The 23,347-nt window shown below is 44.3% G+C and overlaps 2 protein-coding genes across 4 annotated transcripts in view; both read left to right on the top strand.

Annotated features, from left to right (window-relative positions):
- Window positions 1-11,658: 11,658 nt before the first annotated feature.
- Window positions 11,659-12,336, top strand: LOC119062264 (40S ribosomal protein S6-like). Its single transcript, XM_053665696.1, has one exon. The coding sequence runs from the start codon at window positions 11,659-11,661 to the stop codon at window positions 12,334-12,336; it is 678 nt and encodes a 225-aa protein (XP_053521671.1).
- A 580-nt stretch (window positions 12,337-12,916) lies between these two features.
- Window positions 12,917-23,347, top strand: part of SLC5A10 (solute carrier family 5 member 10) — a 78,577-nt gene continuing 68,146 nt past the window's right edge. Inside the window, exons 1-2 of one of the 3 annotated variants that reach the window (XM_053665675.1) lie at window positions 12,917-12,984; window positions 13,107-13,184. Coding sequence is in view for 2 of the 3 variants with exons in the window: in XM_037163212.2 (XP_037019107.2) it covers window positions 16,361-16,474 (114 nt within the window). In the remaining variant the exon portion in view is untranslated. Of the gene's footprint in view, window positions 12,985-13,106; window positions 13,185-16,309; window positions 16,475-23,347 lie in introns of those variants that run through there. The other 2 variants (XM_037163212.2, XM_037163213.2) reach the window with 2 other exon arrangements.

A 23,347-nucleotide genomic window follows, 5' to 3' on the forward strand; every position in this document is an offset into this window, starting at 1 on the left:
TTCCACCCAGTATCCCCACTCCCTCAGGCAATCCTCACACCATTGTTCATGTCCATGGGTCATGGGTATAAGTTCTTTGGCTACTCCATTTCCTATACTGTACTTTACATCTGCTATACTGTTCTGTAACTGCCTATTTTAACTTCTACATCTGTGTAGGGAAGTGTTTCACAAGGCATGGAAATATAGCTCAGCACCCACATGGAAAAGCAGTGGGGAGTGAGTCAGCACACCTGCAAAGTTCTCCTGTGGGAAATCAGGCGTACATTATACCTAGGCTGCTTTGTGACTTGCTCTTGCTAAAACTCCCTCACCCTGAGTTCAAGCAGAAAGCACTTACTGCATATCTTTAAAGTAACTTCCTGAAGTCTGCTAATTCTCCCAAGGATTGAAGTGTAACCAGACCTGTTACTTTTTTCGTTTCCTTGCATTTGCAACATTTTTTCCTTGTTAATCTGTAAGAAGTAATCACTAACATCCCTTCCATGGCTATCTATGAGTAATTAGCTAAAGCAAACCTAAATATAATGAATGAAAACCTTCTTTGATGTATACTATTAGAAATCCAATAAAAGCCTGTCAAGGCAAGGGTCGGTGTGCTCTCCTCTTGAGAGAGTGGCTAGGCCACTCCAAGGCACTTTCCCCTTCAGAGAGTAGCTTTGCCATCCTTTTTCCTCCACAGAACTCGGTAGTCCATATGAATTTGTCTTGTCTCATCCATAACGCCGCAGAAATGTCTGAGTCACATCCCCTCACTTCTTCACCCATTCTCCCCTTTCCCCTGCTTCCCATCAGGCAACCATCAAAATATTCTCTGTACCCATGATTCTGCCTCTGTTTTTATTTGCTTAGCTTGCTTTTTTGATTCAATAGTTGATAGATATGTATTTATTGCCATTTTGTTGTTTATAGTTTTGATCTTCTTTTTCTTAAATAAGTCCCTTTAAAATTTCATATAATGATGGTTTGGTAATGATGAACTCCTTTAGTTTTTTTCTTGTCTGGGAAGCTCTTTATTTACCCTTTGATTCTAAATGATAGCTTTGCTGAGTAGAGCAATCTTGGCTATAGGTCCCTACTTTTCATGACTTTGAATATTTCTTGCCAGTTGCTTTTAGCATGCAAACTTTCATTTGAGAAATCAGCTGACAGTCTTATGAGAACTCCCTTGTAGGTAACTAACTGCTTTTCTCTCGCTTCTTTTAAGATTCTCTTTTTATCTTTCACCTTTGGCATTTTAATTATGCTCTGTCTTGGAGTGGGCCTCTTTGCATCCATCTTGTTTGGGACTCTCTGTGCTTCTTGGACTTGCATGTCTATTTCTTTCAGCAGAGTAGGGGAGTTTTCTTTCATTATTTTTTAAAGTAGATTTCCAATTTCTTGCTCTTTCTATTCTCCTTCTGGAACTCCTATGATACAGATTTTTGAATGCTTGAAGTTGTCCCAGGGTTCCTTACACAATTTTTGTTTGTTTATTTTTTTATTTCTTTATTCTCATGTTGTTCTGATTGGTTGTTTTGCTTCCTTATGTTTCAGATGATCGATCTGAGTCTCAGCTTCATTTACTCTGGTATTGTTTCCCTGTAATTGTTCTTTATTTCAATTAGTGTATTCTTAATTTCTGACTGGCTCTCTCTTTATGCTGTTGGGGTCCTTACTAAGTTCCTTGAGCATCCTTATAACCAGTGTTTTGAACTCTGCATCTGATAGATTGCTTATCTCAATTTTTTTTAGTTCATTACCTAAAGGTTTTTTAATCCTTTTTCTTTTTAAAATTTTTTATTTATTTTTATAGACAGAGGGGAAGGGAGGGAGCAAGAAGGGAGTGAAACATCAATGTGTGGTTGTCTCTCATGTGCACCCTGCTGGGGACCTGGCTCACTGGGAGTTGAACCAGTAACACTTTTGTTCACAGGTCTGTGCTCAATCCACTGAGCCACACCACCCAGGGCCATCTTATAGAATTTTGATCTGTTCTTTCATTTAGGTTTTGTTTCTTTGTCTTCTAATTTTGGCAGCCTCCCTGTGTTTGTTTCTATGTATTAAGTAGAGCTGCTATGACTCCCTATCTTGGTTGCATGGTCCACTACAATACCAGCACAGCCTCTCCTATCACCCAATCTGGGCGTTTGAGGTGTGCCTTTTATGTGGGCTGAATATACTATCCTCTTGTAGTTGAGGCTTGATTTCTGTTGGCAGGTCATTGGGAGGGATTTACCCAGGCAAGTCAGCTGCAAGAACTGGCTGTGACCACTGACCCCTAACCTCCACCCTCCATTGAGGATTAGCTATGCAGGGACTTGATGGTGCTACTCCAGTGTGGTTTGTAGCTGTCCACTGGGTGCATAGGCTCTGGGATTTCCTGGATGCTGCAGGCCAAAGTCAGCTCCCACCTGTGTTTTGCCCAGGACTACCCTGCCTGGGCTATAGAGCAATCTTAGATGGCTGCTACTTGTGCTGGGCTTGAAGATTCCCAGGCAAAGCCAAGCTGTGAATATAGGCTGGCTGCTGCTAGTGCCAGGCCTAGGGCCACTTGGCAGGAGGTACAGGGGCTGGGGGTTCACTGAGGCTGGCTGTTGCTTGTTTAGAAGATTTAGGAAGTTGTGAAGCATGAGCCAAGACTAACCATTCATATAGAAAAGTCTCTGTTAACAGCTTGGGTGGGCCCAACTAGTTAGGTGGGATGGGATCTCAGTGGATCTCCAGGGCAAAGCAAACAATTTTAACCAGGTTGATGGAGTCTCAGATATGGCACCTGCCTGCTGGCTCTGTGAATCTGTGGCTCTGTGGCTCTGTGGCTCTGTGGGGGAAAGGTTAAGAAAAGATAGTGGTTTCTGCCCACCTTTCTCTCTGGGAGAAAGCTGTACCTCAACTCTCACCTCGATGCCAGATACTTCAGTTCCTCCCTGTGTGCAACTGTTGCCTTTCAAGCTGCTACCCTATTGATGGAGCCCAAAGAGAGTGAATCTGAGGAAGTCTGTGTGTGGATTCTTTAAGAGGAACTGCTTGGGATTCCAGCAGTTTCTTTCACTGACTCAATCTATGCTGGGTTTTGCAGGCAGAAGTTATGAAGACTTACCTTCCTGGCACTGGAACCCTGGCCTGTGGGAACTGGTGGGTTGGAACTTCTCACTCCTGAGATATCCTTCCCGAATTTTTATCCACCACACATGGATGTGGCAACAGCCTTTCCACATCATGTAGGACCAGCCCTCTTACCTGTCTGGATGGATGTGGTTTCTTTAATTCCATAGTTGTCAGACTTCCACCCAACTCAATTTCTGATGTTTCTAATAGTGTGTAATTTAGTTGTAATTTTCATGTGGTTGTGGGAGGAGGCAAGCTGTGTTTATCTATACCTTCATCTTGACTGGAAGTCCTATCCCAGTTTTCTAAAATCTCTTTCAGAGAATAGAAGCAGAGGGAACACTTCCTAACCTATTCTGTGAGGCTGGCATTACCCTAATACCAAAACCAGACAAAGACATTACAAGAAAAGAAAACCAAACACCAATATTACTCATGAACATAGATGTAAAATTTCTTTTTTAAAATGTTTTCCAAAGATTTCATTTCTTTCTTTTAGAGAGGAAGGGAAGGAGAGAAGGAGAGAAACATCAATGTGTGCTTGCCTCTCGTGAGTCTCCTGCTGGGAACTGGCCTGCAACCCAGGCATGCACCCTGACTGGGAATTGAACCACGATCGTGTGGTTCACAGGCCCGCGCTCAATCCACTGAGCTACACCAGCCAGGGCTGAGATGTAAAATTTATTAACAAAATGTTAGCAAATTGAATGAAAGAATGCATAAAAATAATTATATACTGTGAACAAGTGAGATTTATCTCAGGTACGCAAGGCTGTTTTAACATTCAAAAATCAATATAACCCATCATATCTATAGGCTTTAAATATGCATGATTATATCTATAGATGCACAAAAATCACCTGAAAAATTCAACCTCCATTTATGATAAAAACTCAGAAAACTGGGAATAGAGGAAGAATATCAACTTAATAAAGAATAAATACAAACAACCTACAGTTAACATTATACTTGCTGGTAAGAGACTTGAAGCCTTCCCACTAAAGTCAGGAAAAAGACAAGGATGACCCCTGTCATCACCTCTTTTAACATCATACTGGAAATCCTAGGTAATGCAGTAAGACAAGAAAATGAAATAAAAGGTATACAAATTTGGAGACTTCTGGCCAAGATGGAGGTGTAGGTAGACACACTGTGCCTCCTAGCACAAGCAAAAGAAGGACAACAACAAATTTAAAAACAAAAACCAACCAAAACTGACAGAAAATCAAACTGTATGGAAGTCCAAGAACAAGGAGTTAACGAAGAAACATTCATCCAGACCAGTAAGAGGGTGGAAACAGGCAGGACTCATGGCAAGTCAGCAGCTAGAGGACCGGGTGGTCCCACATACACATGCAGATAAGCCGAGAGGAACAACTGGAGAGTGAGACAGACCACGCAACCCAAGATTACAATAAGGGGAAATAGAGACTCAAAGCCTCTAAGCCTCTGACTGAAAACATCTGAGGGGTTAAGGCAGCAGTGGGAGAAACTCCCAGCCTCATAGGAGAGTTTGTTGGAGAGATGCACAGGGTCCTAGAATGTATACAAGCCCACCCACCTGGGAATCAGCCCCGTAAGGTCCCAATTTGATTGGGTATGTGGGTAGCTGGGGAAGTGACTGAAAGCTGGCAGAAAGTGGAGCAAGTGGTATTGTTCCCTGTTGAGCCCCTCCCCCATATACAGCAACACAATGCAGGGCAGTGGCTTGCCCTGCCCTGGTGAACAACTAAGGCTCTGCTCTTATTATGTAACAGGCACAAAGAGACCAAAAATAAAATATGGCCCAAATGAAAGAACAGATCAAAACTTGAGAAAAAATACAACTCAGTGACGAAGAGATATCTGACCTATTGGATCAACAGTTTAAAACACTGGCAATCAGGATGCTCACAGAAATGGTTGAATGTAGCTGCAAAATAGAAGAAAAACTGAAGTCTATGAAGAGTGAAATAAAGGAAAATGTGCAGGAAACCAGCAGTGATGGAAATGAAACTGGGACTCAAATCAATTGTTTAGAGCAGAAGGAAAAAATAAACGTTCAACCAGAACAGAATGAAGGAACAAAAATTCCAAAAAATAAGGAGAGGCTTAGGAACATCGAGGACATCTTTAAACATCCAACATCTGAATCATAGGGGTGTCAGAAGGAGAAGAGGAAGATCAAGAAATCAAAAACTTATTTGAAAAAATAATGAAGGAAAACCTCCCCAATCTGGCAAAGGAATTAAACATGCAAGTCCAAAAAACTCAGACAATCCCAAAGAAGCTGGACCCAAGGAAGAACACACTAAGGCACATCATAATTATATTAGTCAAGATTAAAGGTGAGGAGAAAATCCTAAAAGCAGAAAGAGAAAAGGAACAGTTACCTACAAAGGAGTTCCCATTAGACTATCAGCTGATTTCTCAAAAGAAACCTTGCAGGCAAGAAGGGGCTAGAAGGAAGTATTCCAAGTCATGAAAGGCAAGGACCTACATCCAAGATGACTCTACCCAGCAAAGCTATAATTTAGAATGGAAGGGTAGATAAAGTGCTTCCCAGATAAGGTCAAGTTAAAGGAGTTCATCATCACCCAGCTCCTATTATATGAGATGTTAAAGGGACTTATCTAAGAAAAAAAGATAAAAAATATGAACAGTAAAATGACAACAAACTAACAGTTATTAACAACCGAACCTAAACAAAAACAAAAAGAAAAACAAACAAAACCAAAAACTAAGCAAACAACTAGAACAGGAACAGAATCACAGAAATGGAGATCACATGGAGGGTTATCAGTGGGGGAGGGGGAGAGAGGGGAAAAGGTACAGAGAATAAGTAGCATAAATGGTAGGTAGAAAATAGACAGGGGGATGTTAAGAATAGTATAGGAAATGTAGAAGCCAAAGAACTTATATGGACAACCCATGGACATGAACTAAAGGTGGTAGGGGATGCAGGTAGGAAGGGGTGTGCAGGGTGGACGGGGATGAAGGGGGAAAATGGGACAACTGTAATAGCATATCAATACAATATATATTTTTTAAAAGGTACACAAATTCAGAACAAAGAAATCAAACTGCCTTTTCTCAGATGACATGATCATCTATGTGGAAAATGTGAAAGAATAGACCAAAAACCTCTTGGAACCAAAAAAGCATTTTAGCGGGGTTGCAGGATACAAAAGTCGATCACTTTCCTGTATACCAGCAACGAACAAGTGAAATTTGAAATTAAAATCAAAGCCGTTTGAATTAATATCACAAAATAAAATAGTATAAATCTCACAAAACATGAATAAGATCTGTATGAGGAAAAAGACAAAACTCTGATGAATGAAATCAGAGACCTAAAGAAATGGAGAGATATTTCATGTTCATGAATAGGAAGATTCAATATTGTCAAGATGTCAGTTCTCCCCAAATTGATCTATAGATTCAATGTAATCCCAGTCAAAATCCTAGCAAGTTTTTTGGGGGGCTATCAACAAACTGATTCTAAAGTATATAGGGATAGATGAAAGACCCAGAATACTTAACACAATACTGAAGAAGAACAAAGTTGAAGGACTGATACCTGACTTCAAGACTTATTCTAACGCTATCCTAGTCAAGACCATGTTCATCGGAGAAAGAACAGACAAATACATCAGTGGAACAGGACAGAGAGCCCAGAAATAGACCCCATAACTGATCTCTAACAAAGGAGCAAAGGCAATACAATTGTGTGCTTCCTGTTGTTGTTGTGATGAGAACTGGACAGTTTCAGTGTTATAACGTTGTAACAACTCTGGAAATTAGACCTCCCTTTCTCCTGATGAGTTTCTGATTTTTGCTTGTTGAGATCTTTGGCATCCATTTACTTAGTGAGTTTTTTAAGCTACTTTTGCAAAGTGTGTATTACCTTTGTGTGTTCAACATCATTACACATTTGGGAAATGCAAATCAAAACCATAAGACATACAACTCTACACACACTAGAATAGTTATGATAAGGAAAAAACAGAAAACACATGTTGGCAAGAATGTGGAGACATTTGAAACCTTGTGCATTGTTGGTAGGAATGTAAAATGGGACAGCTACTGTGGAACACAGTTTTCAGTTCCTCAAATATTTGAACATAGAATTACTACATTAGTTTACAATCCCACTCCTGAGTACACACCCAAAAGAACTGAAAACAAATGTTCAAACAAAAACATGCACATACTTGTTCATAGCAGCACTATCTGTAATAGCCAAAGGTGGAAACAAGCCAAATGTTCAAGAGCTGGTGCATGAATAAACAAAATCGTGTATATCTATATGATTGAATATTATTCAGTCATAGAAAGGAAGAAGTGTTAATACATGCTGCAACAGGGATGAACTTTGAAAGCATGCTAAATAAAAAGGATGCCAGATATGAAAGTTACATATTATATTATTCCACTTACATGAAATTTTCAGAATAGATAAATCAACAGGGACAGAAAGTTGATTACTAGTTGCCAGGGGATGGGAGCAGGGAATTGGGGACTGATTGGTTAATAAATACAGGTTTCTATTTGATGGGATACAATCTCTTAGAACTAGATACTAGTGATGATTGCAGAACATTGTGAATGTACTAGAAGCTACTGGATTGTATGATTTACAAGAGTTGAAATGATATATTTTATATTATGTATTTTATATTATGTTATACATTTTACAAGTCAATGTTGAAAGAAACTACAGTAGACCTAAATGAATGAAAAGACAGCCCATAATCATATTCTTGGAATAAGAATAAGACTTATTCTTACGATGACAATACTTCCCAGAGTGATCGTAGAATCCCTATCAAAATCTCCACAGAGTAGAAAGATCCATCCTAACATTCACATAAGTGGAATCTCCAGGGACTTCCAATAGCCAAAACAGTCTTGAAAAAGAACAAAGTTGAGAACTTGCATTTCTCCATTTAAAAACTTATTACAAAGCAGTAGTAATCAAAACAGTGTGGTACTGGCATAAGGAGACATGTAGACTAATGGAATAGAATTAAGGGTTCAGAAATAAACCTATACATTTATGGTCTATTTATTTTTTAATCCTCAACCAAGGACATATTTATTAATTTTAGAGAGAGAGGAAGGGATGGATAGACACAGAGAGAGAGAAAGAGAGAGAAACGTCAATGTGAGAGAGAAACATCAATTGGTTGTCCCCTGTATGCATCCTGACCAGGGGCTGAACCCTCAACCTGTTGGTGTATGGGTCAGTGCTCCAACCAACACAGCCACCTGGCCAGAGCTGTTTATTAATTTTTTGACTAGTGTGCCAAGACCTTTCAGTGGGAAAAGAATGGTGGGCTTTAATTTTTTTTAATTTTTAGAATGGTGTTTTTAACATATGGGGCTGGGATAACTGAATATATATGTGCAAAAGAATTATAATGGATTTAAAATTAATTAAACCGCCGCCCGACAACAGCACGCTCCCTCCGGCGAAAACCCCCCCTAAAAAGAAGACCTATATTTAAGAGCTAAAATTATAAAACTTTTAGAATAAAACATAAGGGTAAATCTTCATGAACTTGGGTTTGGCAATGGTTTCTTAGATCTGACACCAAAAGCACAAGTAAACAACAAAAAGAAATAACATATATTGGATTTCATCAAATTAAAACTTCAGTGTAAAAGCACATTATCAAGAAAGTGAACACAAGTTAAAGTGGAAGACATGTTTGCAAATTATATAACCGATATGGGTGTAGTATCTAGAATATACACACAATGTCCACCCCTCCATCCATGGTTTCACTTGCAGTCAGCTTTGGGCCAAAGATATTAACTGGGAAATTCCAGAAAGAAACAATTCGTAAGTGTTCAGTTACTTGCTGTTCTAAGTAGCATCATGAAATCTCTCTCCATCCTGTCCCTCCCTGCCCAGGATGCGGGTCACCTTCGCCCAGCACATCCACACTGCGCATGCTACTTACTCATTGTTAGCAGTGCCATCTCCATGATCAAACCGACTGTGTGGTATCATGGGGCCTGTGTTTAAGTAACGGCCCCAAAGCCATGTGCATAGCTTGTGTTACAGCACATTGTTATAATTAATCTATGTTATTATTGTTGTTAACCTCTTATTGTGCTTAATTTAGAAATTGAACTTTATCATAGGTATATATGTGTAGGAAAAAACACAGTATATATAAGGCTTGGTACTATTTGCTGTTTTAAGCATCCACTGGGTGGTCTTGGAAAATGTCCCCCATGGATAAGTGGGGACTGCTGTGCTTATGTGTACATATATATGATACATGTATGTGTGTGCATGTGTGCATATATAAAATCTTACAATTCAACACCAAAGACAATCCAATTAAAAAATGGGCAAAACACTTGGATAGAAATTTCTCCAAAGATATGCAAATGGCCAAAAATTACATGTAAAGATGTTCAGCATCGTTAGTCATTAGGTAATGCAAATTGAGAACCACAGTGAGATACCAATTCATACTCAACTGGATGTTTATACTAAAAACAAAACAAAAACACAACCAAACAAATGAAAAAACAAACCAGAAAATAATGAGTGTAGGTAGAATGTGAAGAAACCCTGAAACACTGATGGCAGAAGCATAAAATGGTGCAGCTACTATGGAACACAGTCTGGTTGTTATTCCTCAAAAAGTGAAACACAGAGTTACCATATGACCCAGCAAGACCCCAGATCAGAGGTTCAAGTCGGCAGGTGAGCACACCCATTCACAGCGGCTCGTCCGCAACAGCTGAAGTATGGAGCAGCTTGAATGTCCATCAGGAGATGAATGCATGTACAAAGTTTAGTGTTGCAAATATACAAAATAGAATATTATTCAGCTATAAAAAGGAATGAATTAGAGATACAAGTTACAATGTGGATGAATCTCCAAAACGTTATGCTAAGTGAAAGAAACCAGACCCAAAAGCTACATGTTGAATGATTCCATTGATCTGACACGTCCAGAATAGGCAGATTGATAAGAGACAGAAAGGGGAGTGGTTGCCAGAGGGCAAAGGGTATGGAGAGAAACTTCTTGATGGGCTCGGGGTTTTACCTCATAATGATGAATGTCTGGGAGCTAGATAGAGATGGCGATTATAAAACTTGTAAATATACTAAAAACATTGAATTATTTACTTCAAATGGTTAATTTTACGTTATATGCATTTTATCTTGATAAAAATGAGAACAGGCTTCTGAGACCTAAAGGCTTAGCGGTTCCCCGGCCACGGGGCATGCTGCAGGGACACAGGGGGAGCAGCCCTGTGCCAGTGCAACTGCAGCACACGCAGTTCCCAGGCAGTGCGATGGCGGCATTGCCCGCAAAGCAGACGGGCGCAGCGTCCAGCCCCAGCAAGTCTCAGGGTCCCCGAAAGATGGACGGCGCAGACAACGAATGAAGAGTCAGACACCCGATTCGATGCCAAAGAACAGCCAGCCTCTGTGGGTCTGACCAAACTCACAGAGTGTGGTTAAGCTTTATTTTTATAGAGATCGTTACATAAAATTAAAGGAACAGGTGCATGGCCTGATCAGTTAAGCAGAAAAAATCAATAAAAAGGTAACTAGGAAAAGTACAGGAAATTCCATAGATTCAGTTATGCTAAACAAAGGTTATTTGGACCAGGAGACCCATCAATCAGACAATTAGAAACAGCCATATATACAGAGTTTTAAATGTCTTATTGATTAATAGATGTTTACTAAAGTTCTTAGGATTTGGCATGGGTCAGAAGGATATGCTAGACTGAACAGTGGTTATAGGAAATTTATTATAAGGCCTTTGTGGTGGCTAACTTAACTATTTATCTTTGTGTCTAGAATCTTTATGTACTTTGGACTCTAGCTCCTTAGTAATTGTTTCTATGTGCTTCGTTTGTAATAGTTAACCAGCTTCTCCTGCTTTTTTACCCGTCTAATTCTATTAATATATATTCCTGTGCAAGGTAGAGGAGGGGCTATTACTCTCTCAACTTTTAGATGTTCAAGGGCTACCTCATAAGGGGGGACTTTGTTCTATGGCCAAGAAGCCATTTTGTACAACCTCATTGGAATTCTGCAGATCATTGGACCTGAAATACAGGTGTCTAAAAATCCCACCACTATTAATCACAAAGACAAAACATGCAAGGAGAGATAGACAGGAAATCCAGCCACAGTTGCCTCTGCTGTGCAGATGCATCTCATCTGTCCCGACTGTGTCAAGGGGACGGCTGTTGGTTGGCTCCCGACACAGGGATGCACAGTGGTGGTGGTGACAGCTCAGCACGCCCTTGAAGGATGACTGGAGTTTGCCTGGTGGGCCCAGTCATGGCCAGGGAAGTGTGGTGCAGAGTGGCGGGGCTGCTGGGGAGCTGGGAACAGCAGGAAGTGGAGCTGGGCCAGTCCTAAGCTAAAGATCCTGCATTTGATCTTATAACTAACAAGGGCCATTGAAAGGTGATTTTTAAACAGGTGTGCCATGTCAGGGGTTAACTTATTAGGTCATTCTGATATCTCCTGCATGGTGGGTGGATTAAAAGGGGAGACCAGCTTTTTTTCTCGGTACCTCAGAGGCAGTGGGCTGCTTCAGGATGAAGCTGAGCCTGACTTTCCCAGCCTCTGGTTGCCAGAAACTCACCAAAGTGGACAATGTACGCAAATGTTGTGCTTTTTATGAGAATCATGCGGCAATGGGAGTTTCTGCTGATGCTCTGGGTGAAGAGCAGAAGGGTTATGTGGTTCGAATCAGTGGTGGGAACAACAAACAAGGTTTCCCCACGAAGCAGGGTGACTTCACACATGGCCGCGTCTGCCTGCTGTTGAGTAAGGGGCATTCCTGTCAACAACCAGGGGGCACTGGAGAGAGAGAGTGCGCATCCATCCATTTGGGGAAAGGTATTCCTGGTCTCACTGACACTGCTATGCCTCGTCACCTGGAGTCCAAAAGAGCTAGCAAAATCCACAAACCTTCCAGTTTCTCTAAAGAAGACAGTGTCCACCAATATGGAGTGAAAAAGCCCCTAAACAAAGATGGTGATGAACCAAGGACCAAAGCACCCAAGATCCAGTGGTTTGTTGCTCCATGCATCCAACAGCACAAATGTCAGCGTATTGCTCTGAAGAAACAGTGTACAAAGAAAAATAAGAGAGAGGTCACAGAAGATGCTAAATTTTTGGCCAAGAGAATGAAGGAGGCCAAAGAAAAATACCAGGAACTGATTGCCAAGAGACATAGGCCGCTCTCTCTGAGAGCTTCTACCTCTGTCTGAGTCCTATAAAAAATGAGATTTCCTAAAAGTAACAAGTAAGAATAGACATTTAAAAAATATATAGTTGAGACCAGATGCGGGGACACCAATCAGGCTCTGAGATTCAGTGAGATTTAAGAAATATTTAGAGTTGAGCAGCCTGGAGGAGCAGGCCAGTGCACCTGGGGGAGTATGTGAACACTGAATGCCTGTCATGGGCTTCAACAAGCAGACTCAACTGGAGATGATTGGGCCTTCACCTCTTCTCTGTCTCTTACTTATACCGTGACCTTGAGCAGCTTACTTAATTTCTCCATGCTTCCATTGCTACATCCACCAAAAAACTGGGGGAGGGTGCCAGCATGCCTGGGCATGTGGGAAAAGCTCAGAAGAAAATGATGATGGTCATGCTCCAGGCCAGCCCCAGGGTCCAGACCTGGGTAACTGGTGGTATTGCCGACCCAGCTCCAAAGAAAGGCAGAATTGGATTGTCGAGTCTAAGGGCAGCCAAGTGGGCAACTGGACAAGAGCATCCGGAATGTACCTACCTGGTCAGCACATGGCCAGCAGACACAAACGGGAGGTGCTGGCTGTCTCTGGTCAGACCAGCAACAGAAGAACTCAGTTTCCTCTCCAGCAAAGTGCTCCTTGGAGCTTCTCTACTCTGTGGTAGGAAACAGCTGGAAATGGCTCAGGAGAGGGAGCTGAATCAGGGTCGGAGGCTCTGGGGGCTGGTGAAAAAGGGGCCATTCTCTGGACCTGCCCTCAGTCCCCTTCCCTGTCATTAGCAGATTGGTGCACATCCATCCACATCCTCAGAACTGCAGTCATTTGGACACACTCTTCTGCCTGGAACGAAGGGGTAAGGGGTATGTATGCTTTCTGCAACTTGCTTTTTTCACTTAAAAATGTATCTTCCCCCATGTCATTATATAAAGCCACCTTGTGCTTTTAATGAACACGGTATTCCATGGATGTACCAAGATTCACTCTGCCATCCCTCTAGTTGGATATTTAGGTGATTTTCAACTTTCTTCTCTTACACATGCTGCTGTGGTCACTCATGTGTTTCTAGAGGGATAGATGGGCTAATGATATTTAATAAGAACAAATGCTAAGCCTGTCTGTGTTTATTGCAAAAGCAGGAGCCACAGATAGGCAGCCAGATGGAGGGTTCAGTCCACAAGCTGGTGCAGAATAATCATGAGCAAATACCACTGGTGTTTCAGTTCCTTCTAGCTCACCCACATGGTTCAGACAAGGCAAACCTCCTGCACGATTTCGAGGCACTAAGGAAGGAAATAAACCCACAGACGTCTCCTATGCCCACCCCCAGAGAAGGAGACATGCATCCAGGCCTCTTGCCTTGGCCCTTACCAACCCCTTTCTTGCCCAGCCCCTCCGACTCCTTACCCAGGAGATGTGTTTCATGAGTCTGTGGCAGTGATATAATGAAAAACAAATATGACTGTGCCACTTAATGAGAGGGACACATTCTGAGGTGACTTCCTAGTTGTGTAAACATCATTGAGTGCACTCACTCAACCTGGGTGGTGTAGCCCACCGTGCACCCACACCCTGTGGCTTCCCACCAAAGGAAATCGTGGAGTCCGTCCTGGTCCTGGACCCAGCTGTTGTTAGGCTGTGTCTGACCCAGATCCTGGCACACAACTTCCACAGTCGTCCTTTGAAATTTCCAGAGTCTTTTGTATGATAATGAGATAATAGGCAGCTGCTGGCCCCTGTATAATTTAAGGATAGAAAACAGTCACCCGAAAGACCAGAGCATGATTAGAGGGTAGAAAACTTTCAACCCACAGCCTATCCCCCAACCTCCAGGAGAAGAGAGAGGCTGGAGACTGACGAATCAGCAGTGCCAAAGACTTACTCCATCGTGCCTATGTAATTAAGCCTCCATAAAACCCCGGCACAGTGACTGGGGCTTGGAGAGCTTCCAGATCGATGAGTACACCCATGTGAAGAAAGGGGTCGCACTGCAGCTCCTCGGGGCAGAAACTCCTCTGCTCAGGGCCCTTCTGGACCTTACTCTACACACCCCTTTATCCAGCTGTTCATCTCTTTCCTTTATTATATCCTTTATAAAAGCCATTCAGAGCAAAGTGCTTTCCTGAGTTCTGTGAGCAGTTCTAGCAAATTATCTACCTGAAGAGGAGGTCGTTATGGACAGCTGGTCAGAAGTGCAGGACTTGCATCTGGTGTCTGAAGTGGCACGGTCTTGTGGGGCTGAGGCCTTCATCTGTGGAGTCCATGCCGAGTGGGGTAGCAATTGAACTGCAAGACAGCTGGTTGGTGTCCACAGAGACGGGGAGTTGTTTAATGTGGAAAACCCCACACGGTAGTTGTCAGTGATGTCTGAAAACACTTAGGTGCACTATCTTGGGATGGATGCAGCTTACAGGGTGTTGTGTGGCTGGCTCTTGGCTGGGCAGGCCCCTGGCATTCCTGTCCTGGGTAAGCTGGTCTGCCAGAACTGGACCTTCGACTGTGGTCGTGCTGGGTCAGATGTGCTGGGCACCCAGGTGTGAGTAGGTGTGAGTGTGGGGTTCCCCTCTCGTGTCCTCCGGTCCACTGCCCCGCCCTCTCTCCAGGGCCCCAGCCATCAGCTCCTCCTGACCCACCACCTTTGTTCAGGGCTTTTGGTCAGAAAGGGGCAGGGGTATTATTTCTAAATGATTTATTTCCTTCTGAGACCCAGGCCAAGGAAAGGGGACCAAATACTATTTTTTCGACTGCTTTATCTTTAGGAGACAGGTTTAATAAATCTGGCTCCTTCTGACAGGCACTAAGTGACCTTTGATTTACGACTCCCATCCAGGCCTGCCTTGGGAGTAAACGCTGTTGAGAGGTTGGCTGGTTGAAGGCAAGGGTAGCTGAGGGGCGATCTGAGTCTCCCTGGGTTTACGGAGAGCAGCAACTCTGCCTTGCATGTGAGGGGATTTGTTTCAGCCCCCTGTTACTGAGTAACAGGCACAGCTGGTTTGGCAGACCAGCTTGTTCCAAGGCAGCTGCTCACCCGTGAACACTTCTGGACAGGCTGTGTTTTGGCTGAGCTCCAAAGGCCATGTCATGGAGGTGCCTGCCTGGTTTGGCATGCTGATTTGACCCGTAAACCAGCACTAGGACAGGAGGGGCTCGATGGCATCTGATGGAACCAGAGCCATCACTGCCACCGACAGGGAGGATCTGGGGGCCCATCTGGAACTACATCTCAACCTTGCCTCTTAAGTGGCTTTGAGATGACAGGCAGCTCAGCCTCCTGGCCTCCCTTCCTGACTGTGATTTGATGTCACTCACTCAATGGGTTTGCTGAGCACAGTGTGAGTGTGAGAAACGGCTGAACACCGTCAGTCCTCAGCTGTAGTCAGGCTCTTGCTAGATATCAGGTCCCTTCATGCACCTAAGAAGGCCGTGGGGACTCGAAAAGAGGGTCAGGATGAGGGACTTGGGCCTGTCTCACTGGTCTGGAAAGAGAAAATTTGGCAATAGGTCTCTATCTTCCAACATGGGTACGTTCTGGGCCCAGGACTGCTGTGGCTGGTAGCAAACCACATGCCATGAGAGCCACACCCCAGGTCCTTCTCGGTCCACTCACAGCCCAGTGGCTGCTGGATGCAGCTGCCTGTCAGGATGGTGTACTTGGAGGGGAGACATCTGTCCCCAACCCTCCATGCTTCTTAGGGGAATTAAATACAGGTTGAACCATGATTAGGTAATTGAGCCCTTTCTGGAACTATTCTGGTTGCCTTTGGATCCACTAACCTTTATGTTTCCCAAACCTTCTCTAAATTTAAGGAGGCTCCCTCCCCTTCCCAACCCTCCCTTTTACCTCCCCACAAAGGGGAGGGGTGGGGAGTGGAGGAGACAGAGCTACACTTTGAAGCAGGCTCCCTGCACATGGCCACGCCGTGGGCTGGAGATGCCATGGTCTTGCTTGGTTTAATGATCAATTTATCCCTGCCAGAGGTCACATTCGACCTGGTTTAGCCCTCATTCTCTCAGGCTTCGAGAAGACACCTGCTGCAGGATGGCGCTGGACAACTCCACCAGCGACCCTCATGTGCCTTGGTCACAGCTGAGCTTGGCTGACTTCATTGTCATCACCGTGTACTTCGCCTTGAATGTGGCCGTGGGGATATGGGTGAGAGGACCGGGCTGGGTGCGGAGGCCGGGCAGCAGTGGCCTCTGCGTCATCTCCCTGGGCAGCTGGGGCCCTCGGGGGTCCTGCTCTCAGTCCTGGGGTAGATTTGTCAGAGACCTTGACCAATTTCCTTTCTCTCTTTGGGCAATGGATTCTCAGCCCACAAAGTGAGGAAGAGGAAGGTCTGTCTAAGGGACAGGCGCTACGGGAAGCTCAGTGGGCTTTTATAGGGCGCTGCCCTGCAGCGTGTCACCTTCCAGGCGTCTGTCTCCTCCATGTCGGATGGGCTCTTGAGCGAATGTCTCCCTGAGCAACAGAATCACATGGGTTCCCGACTGTCCCCTAGACCTGCTGGGTCACAACCAAGAGGTGAGGAGGGGCACTTGGGGCCTGGGCAAGCGCATCTTGATTTTTAACAAGTGCCCCAAGGCATCCGAGTTTGCTACCTAGCCCAATCCTGAGGGCAGTTTCTCTCAGCCTTGATAAGAAAGAGACAATATAGGAGCCATCACGAATCCAGTGGAGTGACACAGGTGCCATGCAAACAGCCCCACGGGCAGGGGAGTCAGGGTTCGCAGTGAGCCCCAAGGCCCCTTTGAACAGGGGAGGAGCCCCTATTTATGTGTGGGGCTGATCTCTTGAGGCCTTCTGACCAGGAGGTGAGCACAACAGGCCTCTCAGCTTTGGGTCTGCCAGAGACCAGCTACCCTCCCAGTACTAAGTGCCCCCAGGCCAGTGTCCTTGAGCCTTGACAGGTTGTGGTCTTTACCTTCTTATCTGCTCGAGCACTTGGCCTAACCCTGAAGGCTGTGGAGAAGACAATGGCTGTGTCCTCTGCTCTGGCACCCTAGGAAGTTGCTTGGCTTTCTGGGCCTCGGGTCCTGATCTGTAAGATGCACCCACCACCTACCTTGTCCTTAGCCCACATCCCTAAGGTCAAGGGAGATCTACCTAAGGGGGCTGGCCCCTGTTGCTGTTGCCACAAGAGCAGTGGTGGCAGTGGTCATCATACCTGCTGTGGCGGTGGTGGGGGGTGGCAGTGATAATTAGTGGTGATAGTTATGGTAATAGTAATAGCCACAATAGCAGCAGCAGTAATTGAAGTTGATTGTTTTGTGATTAAATGATAAGTCACAGTCCAGGTAGCCTAGTCACTTAGAGAGTTGTCCCAATATGCCAAGGTTGCAGGTTCCATTGTCAGTCAGGGCACATACAAGAATCAACAAATGAATGCATCAGTAAGTGCAACAAGTCAAAGTTTTGTGCGCGTGCGCTTTCTCTCTCCTCCCTTTCTTCTCTCTTTAAAATCAATTAATAATTAAAAAAAACCCCTATAGATGGTAAATCACAGTGGTGGCCATCTAGAATGCTGGGCTCTGGTCCTGACTCTATGTACTTGGAACCCATTACTTAGCTCTCTGGCCCCACTTTCCTCAAACACACAGTGCAGTGCAGTGCCCTGGGTTGTTCTGAGGAGTGCATGGGCCACTGGGCATGAGTATCTAGTGCTACCCTAGCAGGCAGTGTTCCTGGGGGAGCTGGGAATGCAGAGGAGGGGCATGCACACAGAATGAGCACAGGTTTTCCAGACCAGATGAGGTGAGAGCCCTGCTGAAGGTCAGCAAGTTCTAGTGAAAGAGGAGGAGAGGAGAGAGGAGGAGAGGAGAGAGGAGCAGAGGGAGCTTTCTTGGTCAGCACCAGCAGGCACTGAGTTGGAAGTGCATGCCTAAGAAAGGTATTTTGGCCAGAACCTAGGCTGCCCAGTGACTTGGGCCCCTGAGCATCCACCTCTCCCAGCTCAGTCTGGCTATTGCTCAGGCAGTGTGGGGTTGTGGGAGTTCTAACCTGTCGCTCTCAGTGTCCGTGCTAGCCCAGCTGGATGCAGTTGGCAGAGAGGTGTGAGCATATGCAGAAAGGGACAGGGCTAGGTGAGGAGGGTGCAAGAGGTCCCACAGAGTTGTAGGTGCTCATGGGCCATAGGCAGACAGAGCAAGCTGGGAAGGTATAGCTCGGAAAAGCTGCTCTGATCATGGTAAGATTAGGAGTGCCAGGCAGGGGAGGGGGGCTTCAAGGAGGAGAGGACCCTGAGCTAAATCTTGGCATCTGTGAGGGTCTTTATTAACGAGGGACAGAAAACCAACTTCAAATGAGCTAAACCCTGAAGAAAAGGTAATGACATCCATACTGAAAACTTCAGCAACAATGAAGGCTTAGGTACAGTGTGATCCAGGGCGCACTTTGCTGTGGTTCTCTCTGCCTCCCCCAATGTGTGGCTTTGTCCTGAGCCCAGTTTCCCTCAAGGAGGCAAAATGTCCAGCCTAGCGGTTGAGCCTGGGTTTAAATTCTGACTCCACCACTTCTTAGCTGGGTGTCCTTTCACTGCTGAAAGCATTGCTGCCTTGTTGGTAATACAAGGATGATTGTGGTACTTACTTCATGGGGCTATTGTTGTGAGGACGAACCTCATGTAGGTAAAGCACTTGGAACCAGTTCTGCCACAGAGGGTTCTCTGACTGCCACTAATGAGGTGTATGTGGCTACCATAGCCTCAGAGCCCCAGCTTCCTCATCCAAGTCAGTGACTGTCCCTGAACCAGGTGTGACAACTGAGAAATGGGATGGGCTCAGAGCCCCACAAGCTGCAGACTGGGTTGGGCTTACTCTAGTCGATTTCTGGGAAAGACGAGGCCCCTTTTGGGGGAGGGAAAAAGAAGGAAGTAAGGACACAATTGGCAGTGCCCACTATATCCTTAAAAGATGACAAGACAGGGCGAGGAAAAGCCTGGGTTATGGCCAGAGCTGCTCTGGAGTTGCGTGGCGCCCAGCTGGTGTGGCGGTCCCCTGAGATTGCATTCCGAATGGCTAGGCCTCAGGGACAGCAAGAAAGTAGTGGGGGTTGGGACTGGAGAAGAGCATGAAGGAGTGCATCAAAATCTTTGGGTTTTTTTTAAAGATATATTTTATTGATTATGCTATTACACTTGTCCCATTTTTTCTCCCCTTTACCACCACCCCTCTGCCCTGCCTTAATGTCCACGGGTTATACATATAAGTTCTTTGGCTTCTCCATTTCCCATACTATTCTTAACCTCCCTCTGTCTATTTTGTACATATCATTTATACTTCTTATTCCCTGCATCTTTCCCCTCTATTCCTCCTCTCCTCCTCCTCACTGATAACCCTCCATGTGATCTCCATTTCTATAATTCTCTTCATGTTCTAGTTGTTTGCTTTTTTTTAAGGTTCAGTTGCTGATAGTTGTTTGTTGTCATTTTACTGTTTATATTTTTATCTTCTTTTTCTTAGATAAGTCCCTTTAACATCTCATATAATAGGAGCTGGGTGATGATGAACTCCTTTAACTTGACCTTATCTGGGAAGCACTTTATCTATCCTTCCATTCTAAATGATAGCTTTGCTGGGTAGAGTCATCTTGGATGTAGGTCCTTGCCTTTCATGACTTGGAATACTTCCTTCTAACCCCTTCTTGCCTGCAAGGTTTCTTTTGAGAAATCAGCTGACAGTCTAATGGGAACTCCTTTGTAGGTAACTGTTCCTTTTCTCTTTCTGCTTTTAGAATTTTCTTCTCACCTTTAATCTTAACTAATATAATTATGATGTGCCTTAGTGTGTTCCTCCTTGGGTCCAACTTCTTTGGGATTGTCTGAGTTTTTTGAACTTGCATGTTTAATTCCTTTGCCAGATTGGGGAGGTTTTCCTTCATTATTTTTTCAAATAATTTTTTGATTTCTTGCTCTTCCTCTTCTTCTTCTGGCACCTCTATGATTCAGATGTTGGATGTTTAAAGTTGTCCTGGACGTTCCTAAGCCTCTCCTTATTTTTTTGAATTTTTGTTTCTTCCTTCTGCTCCAAACAATTGATTTGAGTCCCAGTTTTCTTCTCTTCATTGTTGGTTTCCTATATATTTTTATTTTACTTTGTATAGCCATTACTTCTTCCTCTATTTTGTGACCTTACTCAACCCTTTCTCTGAGGAACCCAAATCCAGTGTTTTGAACTCTGCACCTGATAGGTTGGCTATTTCTTCATTGCTTGGTTCTTTTTCTGTAGTTTTTTTTTTAAGGAAAGGTCTTTTTTTAAAATTGATTATGCCATTACATTTGTTCTATTCCCCCCCCTCCGTTCCCCTCCACCCTGCACACCCTTTCCCACCATTCCCCCACCTTTAGTTCATGAACACGTGTCTCAAGTTCTTTAGATTCTGTATTTCCCCTACCATTCTTACCCTCCCCCCTATCTATTTTCTATCTACTGTCTATGCTACTTATTTTCTGTACCTTCTCCCCCCTTCTCCTTCTCCCACTCCCCTGTTGCTAATCCTCCATGTGATCTTCATTTCTATGGTTCACTCCTGATCTAGCTGTCCTCTTAATTTGCTTTTGTTTTAGGTGTGGTTGTTGATAACTGTGAGTTTGCTGTCCTTTCACTGTTCATCTTTTTTATTTTCTTTTTCTTAGGTAAGTCCCTTTAACATTTCATATAATAAGGGCTTGGTGATGATGAACTTCTTGAATTTGGTTTCATCTGAGAAGCACTTTATCTGTCCTTCCATTCTAAATGAAAACTTTGCTGGATAGAGCAATCTTGGATGTAGGTCTTTGGTTTTCATGACTTAGACTGCCTCTTTCCAGCCACTTACTTCTTGCCTGTAAGGTCTCTTTTGAGAAATCCGCTGACAGTTTGATGGGAACTCCTTTGTAGGTGACTGTCCCCTTATCTCTTGCTGCTTCTAGGATTCTCTCCTTCATTTGAATCTTGGCTAATGTAATGATGATGTGCCTTGGTATGTTCCTTCTTGGGTCCAACTTCTTTGGGACTCTCTGAGCTTCCTGGATTTCCTGGAAGTCTATTTACTTTGCCAGAACGAGGAAGTTCTCTTTATTATTTGTTCAAATAAGGTTTCCACTTGTGACTGTTCCTCTTCCCCTTCTGGTACCCCTATAATTCGGATGTTGGAACGTTTAAAGATGTCCTGGAGGTTCCTAAGCCTCTCCTCATTTTTTTGAATTCTTGTTTCTTCATTCTTTTCTGTTTGGTTATTTTTTCCTTCCTTCTGGTCTACTCCCTTGATTTGTGTCCCAGTTTCCTTTCCATTACTATTGGTTTTCTGTGCATTACCATTCATTTCAATTAGTTTAGCCTTCATATGTTCCTCTAATTTGTGACTAAAATCAACTAGTTCTGTGAGCATCCTGATCACCAGTATTTTGAACTGTGCATCTGAAAGTTTAGCTATTTTTTCATCACTTAGATTTATCGGCTCTGGGGCTCTGAGTTGTTCTTGAGCCATGTTTTTATCTGTTTGTGCCTGTTACGTATGAGGAGCGGAGCCTTAGTTGTTTACCAGGGCGGTGCCACCCAGGTCGCTGGTTTGTGACGCTGTATGTGGGGGCGGGGTCAGAGAGGGAGCAATGGCGGTCCTCTCCGCTCGCCCCCGCCTGTTTATCTGAGCGGAAATGTGCAAGCCCACCGCCCTGCGCTGTGCAGTCTCAATGCTCGCCTCTTCCCTGGTTTATCTGCACGCAAATGCTGGACCCAGCGCAGACAGCCCACTGGGCCTCTTCCCTGTGTCCGCCCATAGCTATTCCGCACCTGGGATCCGTGCCTTCGGCTGCTTGCACACCACCTCGGTCAGGGATCTTTTTTGCCAACCTGCTCCGCTGCTGGCTTTGCCCCTCTTACTGGTTTAGCTGAGCATTTCGTTGTTTTCAGACTCTGTATTGTCGATTTTCTGTGTGGTTTGGTTGCATTTATTGTTGTTAAAACCTTATTGTTTTGGGATTTGGTTGTGCGAGGACACAAGGTGTTTCCACCTACGCCTCCGTCTTGGTGGAAGTCCTAAGGAAAGGTCTTAAAACTTTTATTTATTTGACTTAATTTTTTAGGATTTTATTTATTTATTTTTAGAGAGGGGGGAAGGGAGGGAGAAAGAGAGAGAGAAAAACATCCAAGTGTGGTTGCCTCTCATGTGGTCCCCACTGGGGACCTGGCCCACAACCCAGGCATGTGCCCTGACTGGGAATCGAACTGGCAACCCTTTGATTCCCAGCCCACACTCAATCCACTGAGCTATACCAGCTAGGGCTAGAGTTTTAATCTGTTCTTTCATTTGGGCCATATTTCTTTGTCTCAGTGCACCTGTTATGTAGTAAGGGGTGGAGCCTTAGGTATTCTCCATGGCAGGGCAAGCTATTTCCCTGCATTGTGGCACTGTATGTGGAGGAGGAATTCGAGATCTCTCTCCAATGTTCTTCCTCATCTCTAACTCAGCTTTCGGTCACTTTCCCTGCTACCCACAAGCATATTGGACCCTTCTGGTGCTGATTCCCAGGTGGGTGAGTTTGTGTATGTTCTAGAACCCTGTGGGTCTCTCCAACAAACTCTCCTGTGAGGTTGGGAGTTTCTCCTCCCAGGGGTTTTGAGTCTTTCTTTTCCCATGCTAGGTTGCAGCCCTGGGTTGCATGGTTTGTCTCACTCCCCATTTATTCCTCCTGGTTTATCTGCATGCAAATGTGGGACTGCCTGCTCTGCCAGCCACCACCTTACCTGCCTCAGTCCACCAGCCACTGCTGTGCTGAATATCCTCTCCACCCCAGCTGCCCATTCCACCCCTCCTACTGGTCTGAATGAATGTTTCTTCTTTAACTCCTTGGTTGTCAGACTTCCATACAGTTTGATTTTCTGGCAGTTCTGTTTATTTTTTGTTTTTAAATTTGTTATCGTCCTTCTTTTGGTTGTGTGAGGAGGCAAAAATGTATCTACCTACAGCATCAAAATCTTTGAATGGTAGGTCCAGACAAATTAGCTTAATCATCTTGAATATAGGCTGTGGACAAAGTCAGGAAGAAAGGCG

Source organism: Artibeus jamaicensis, unplaced genomic scaffold (genome assembly GCF_021234435.1).
Source record: "Artibeus jamaicensis isolate MK-2021 breed Jamaican fruit bat unplaced genomic scaffold, CSHL_Jam_final contig_419, whole genome shotgun sequence".
In the NCBI taxonomy this organism is placed as follows: domain Eukaryota; kingdom Metazoa; phylum Chordata; class Mammalia; order Chiroptera; family Phyllostomidae; genus Artibeus; species Artibeus jamaicensis.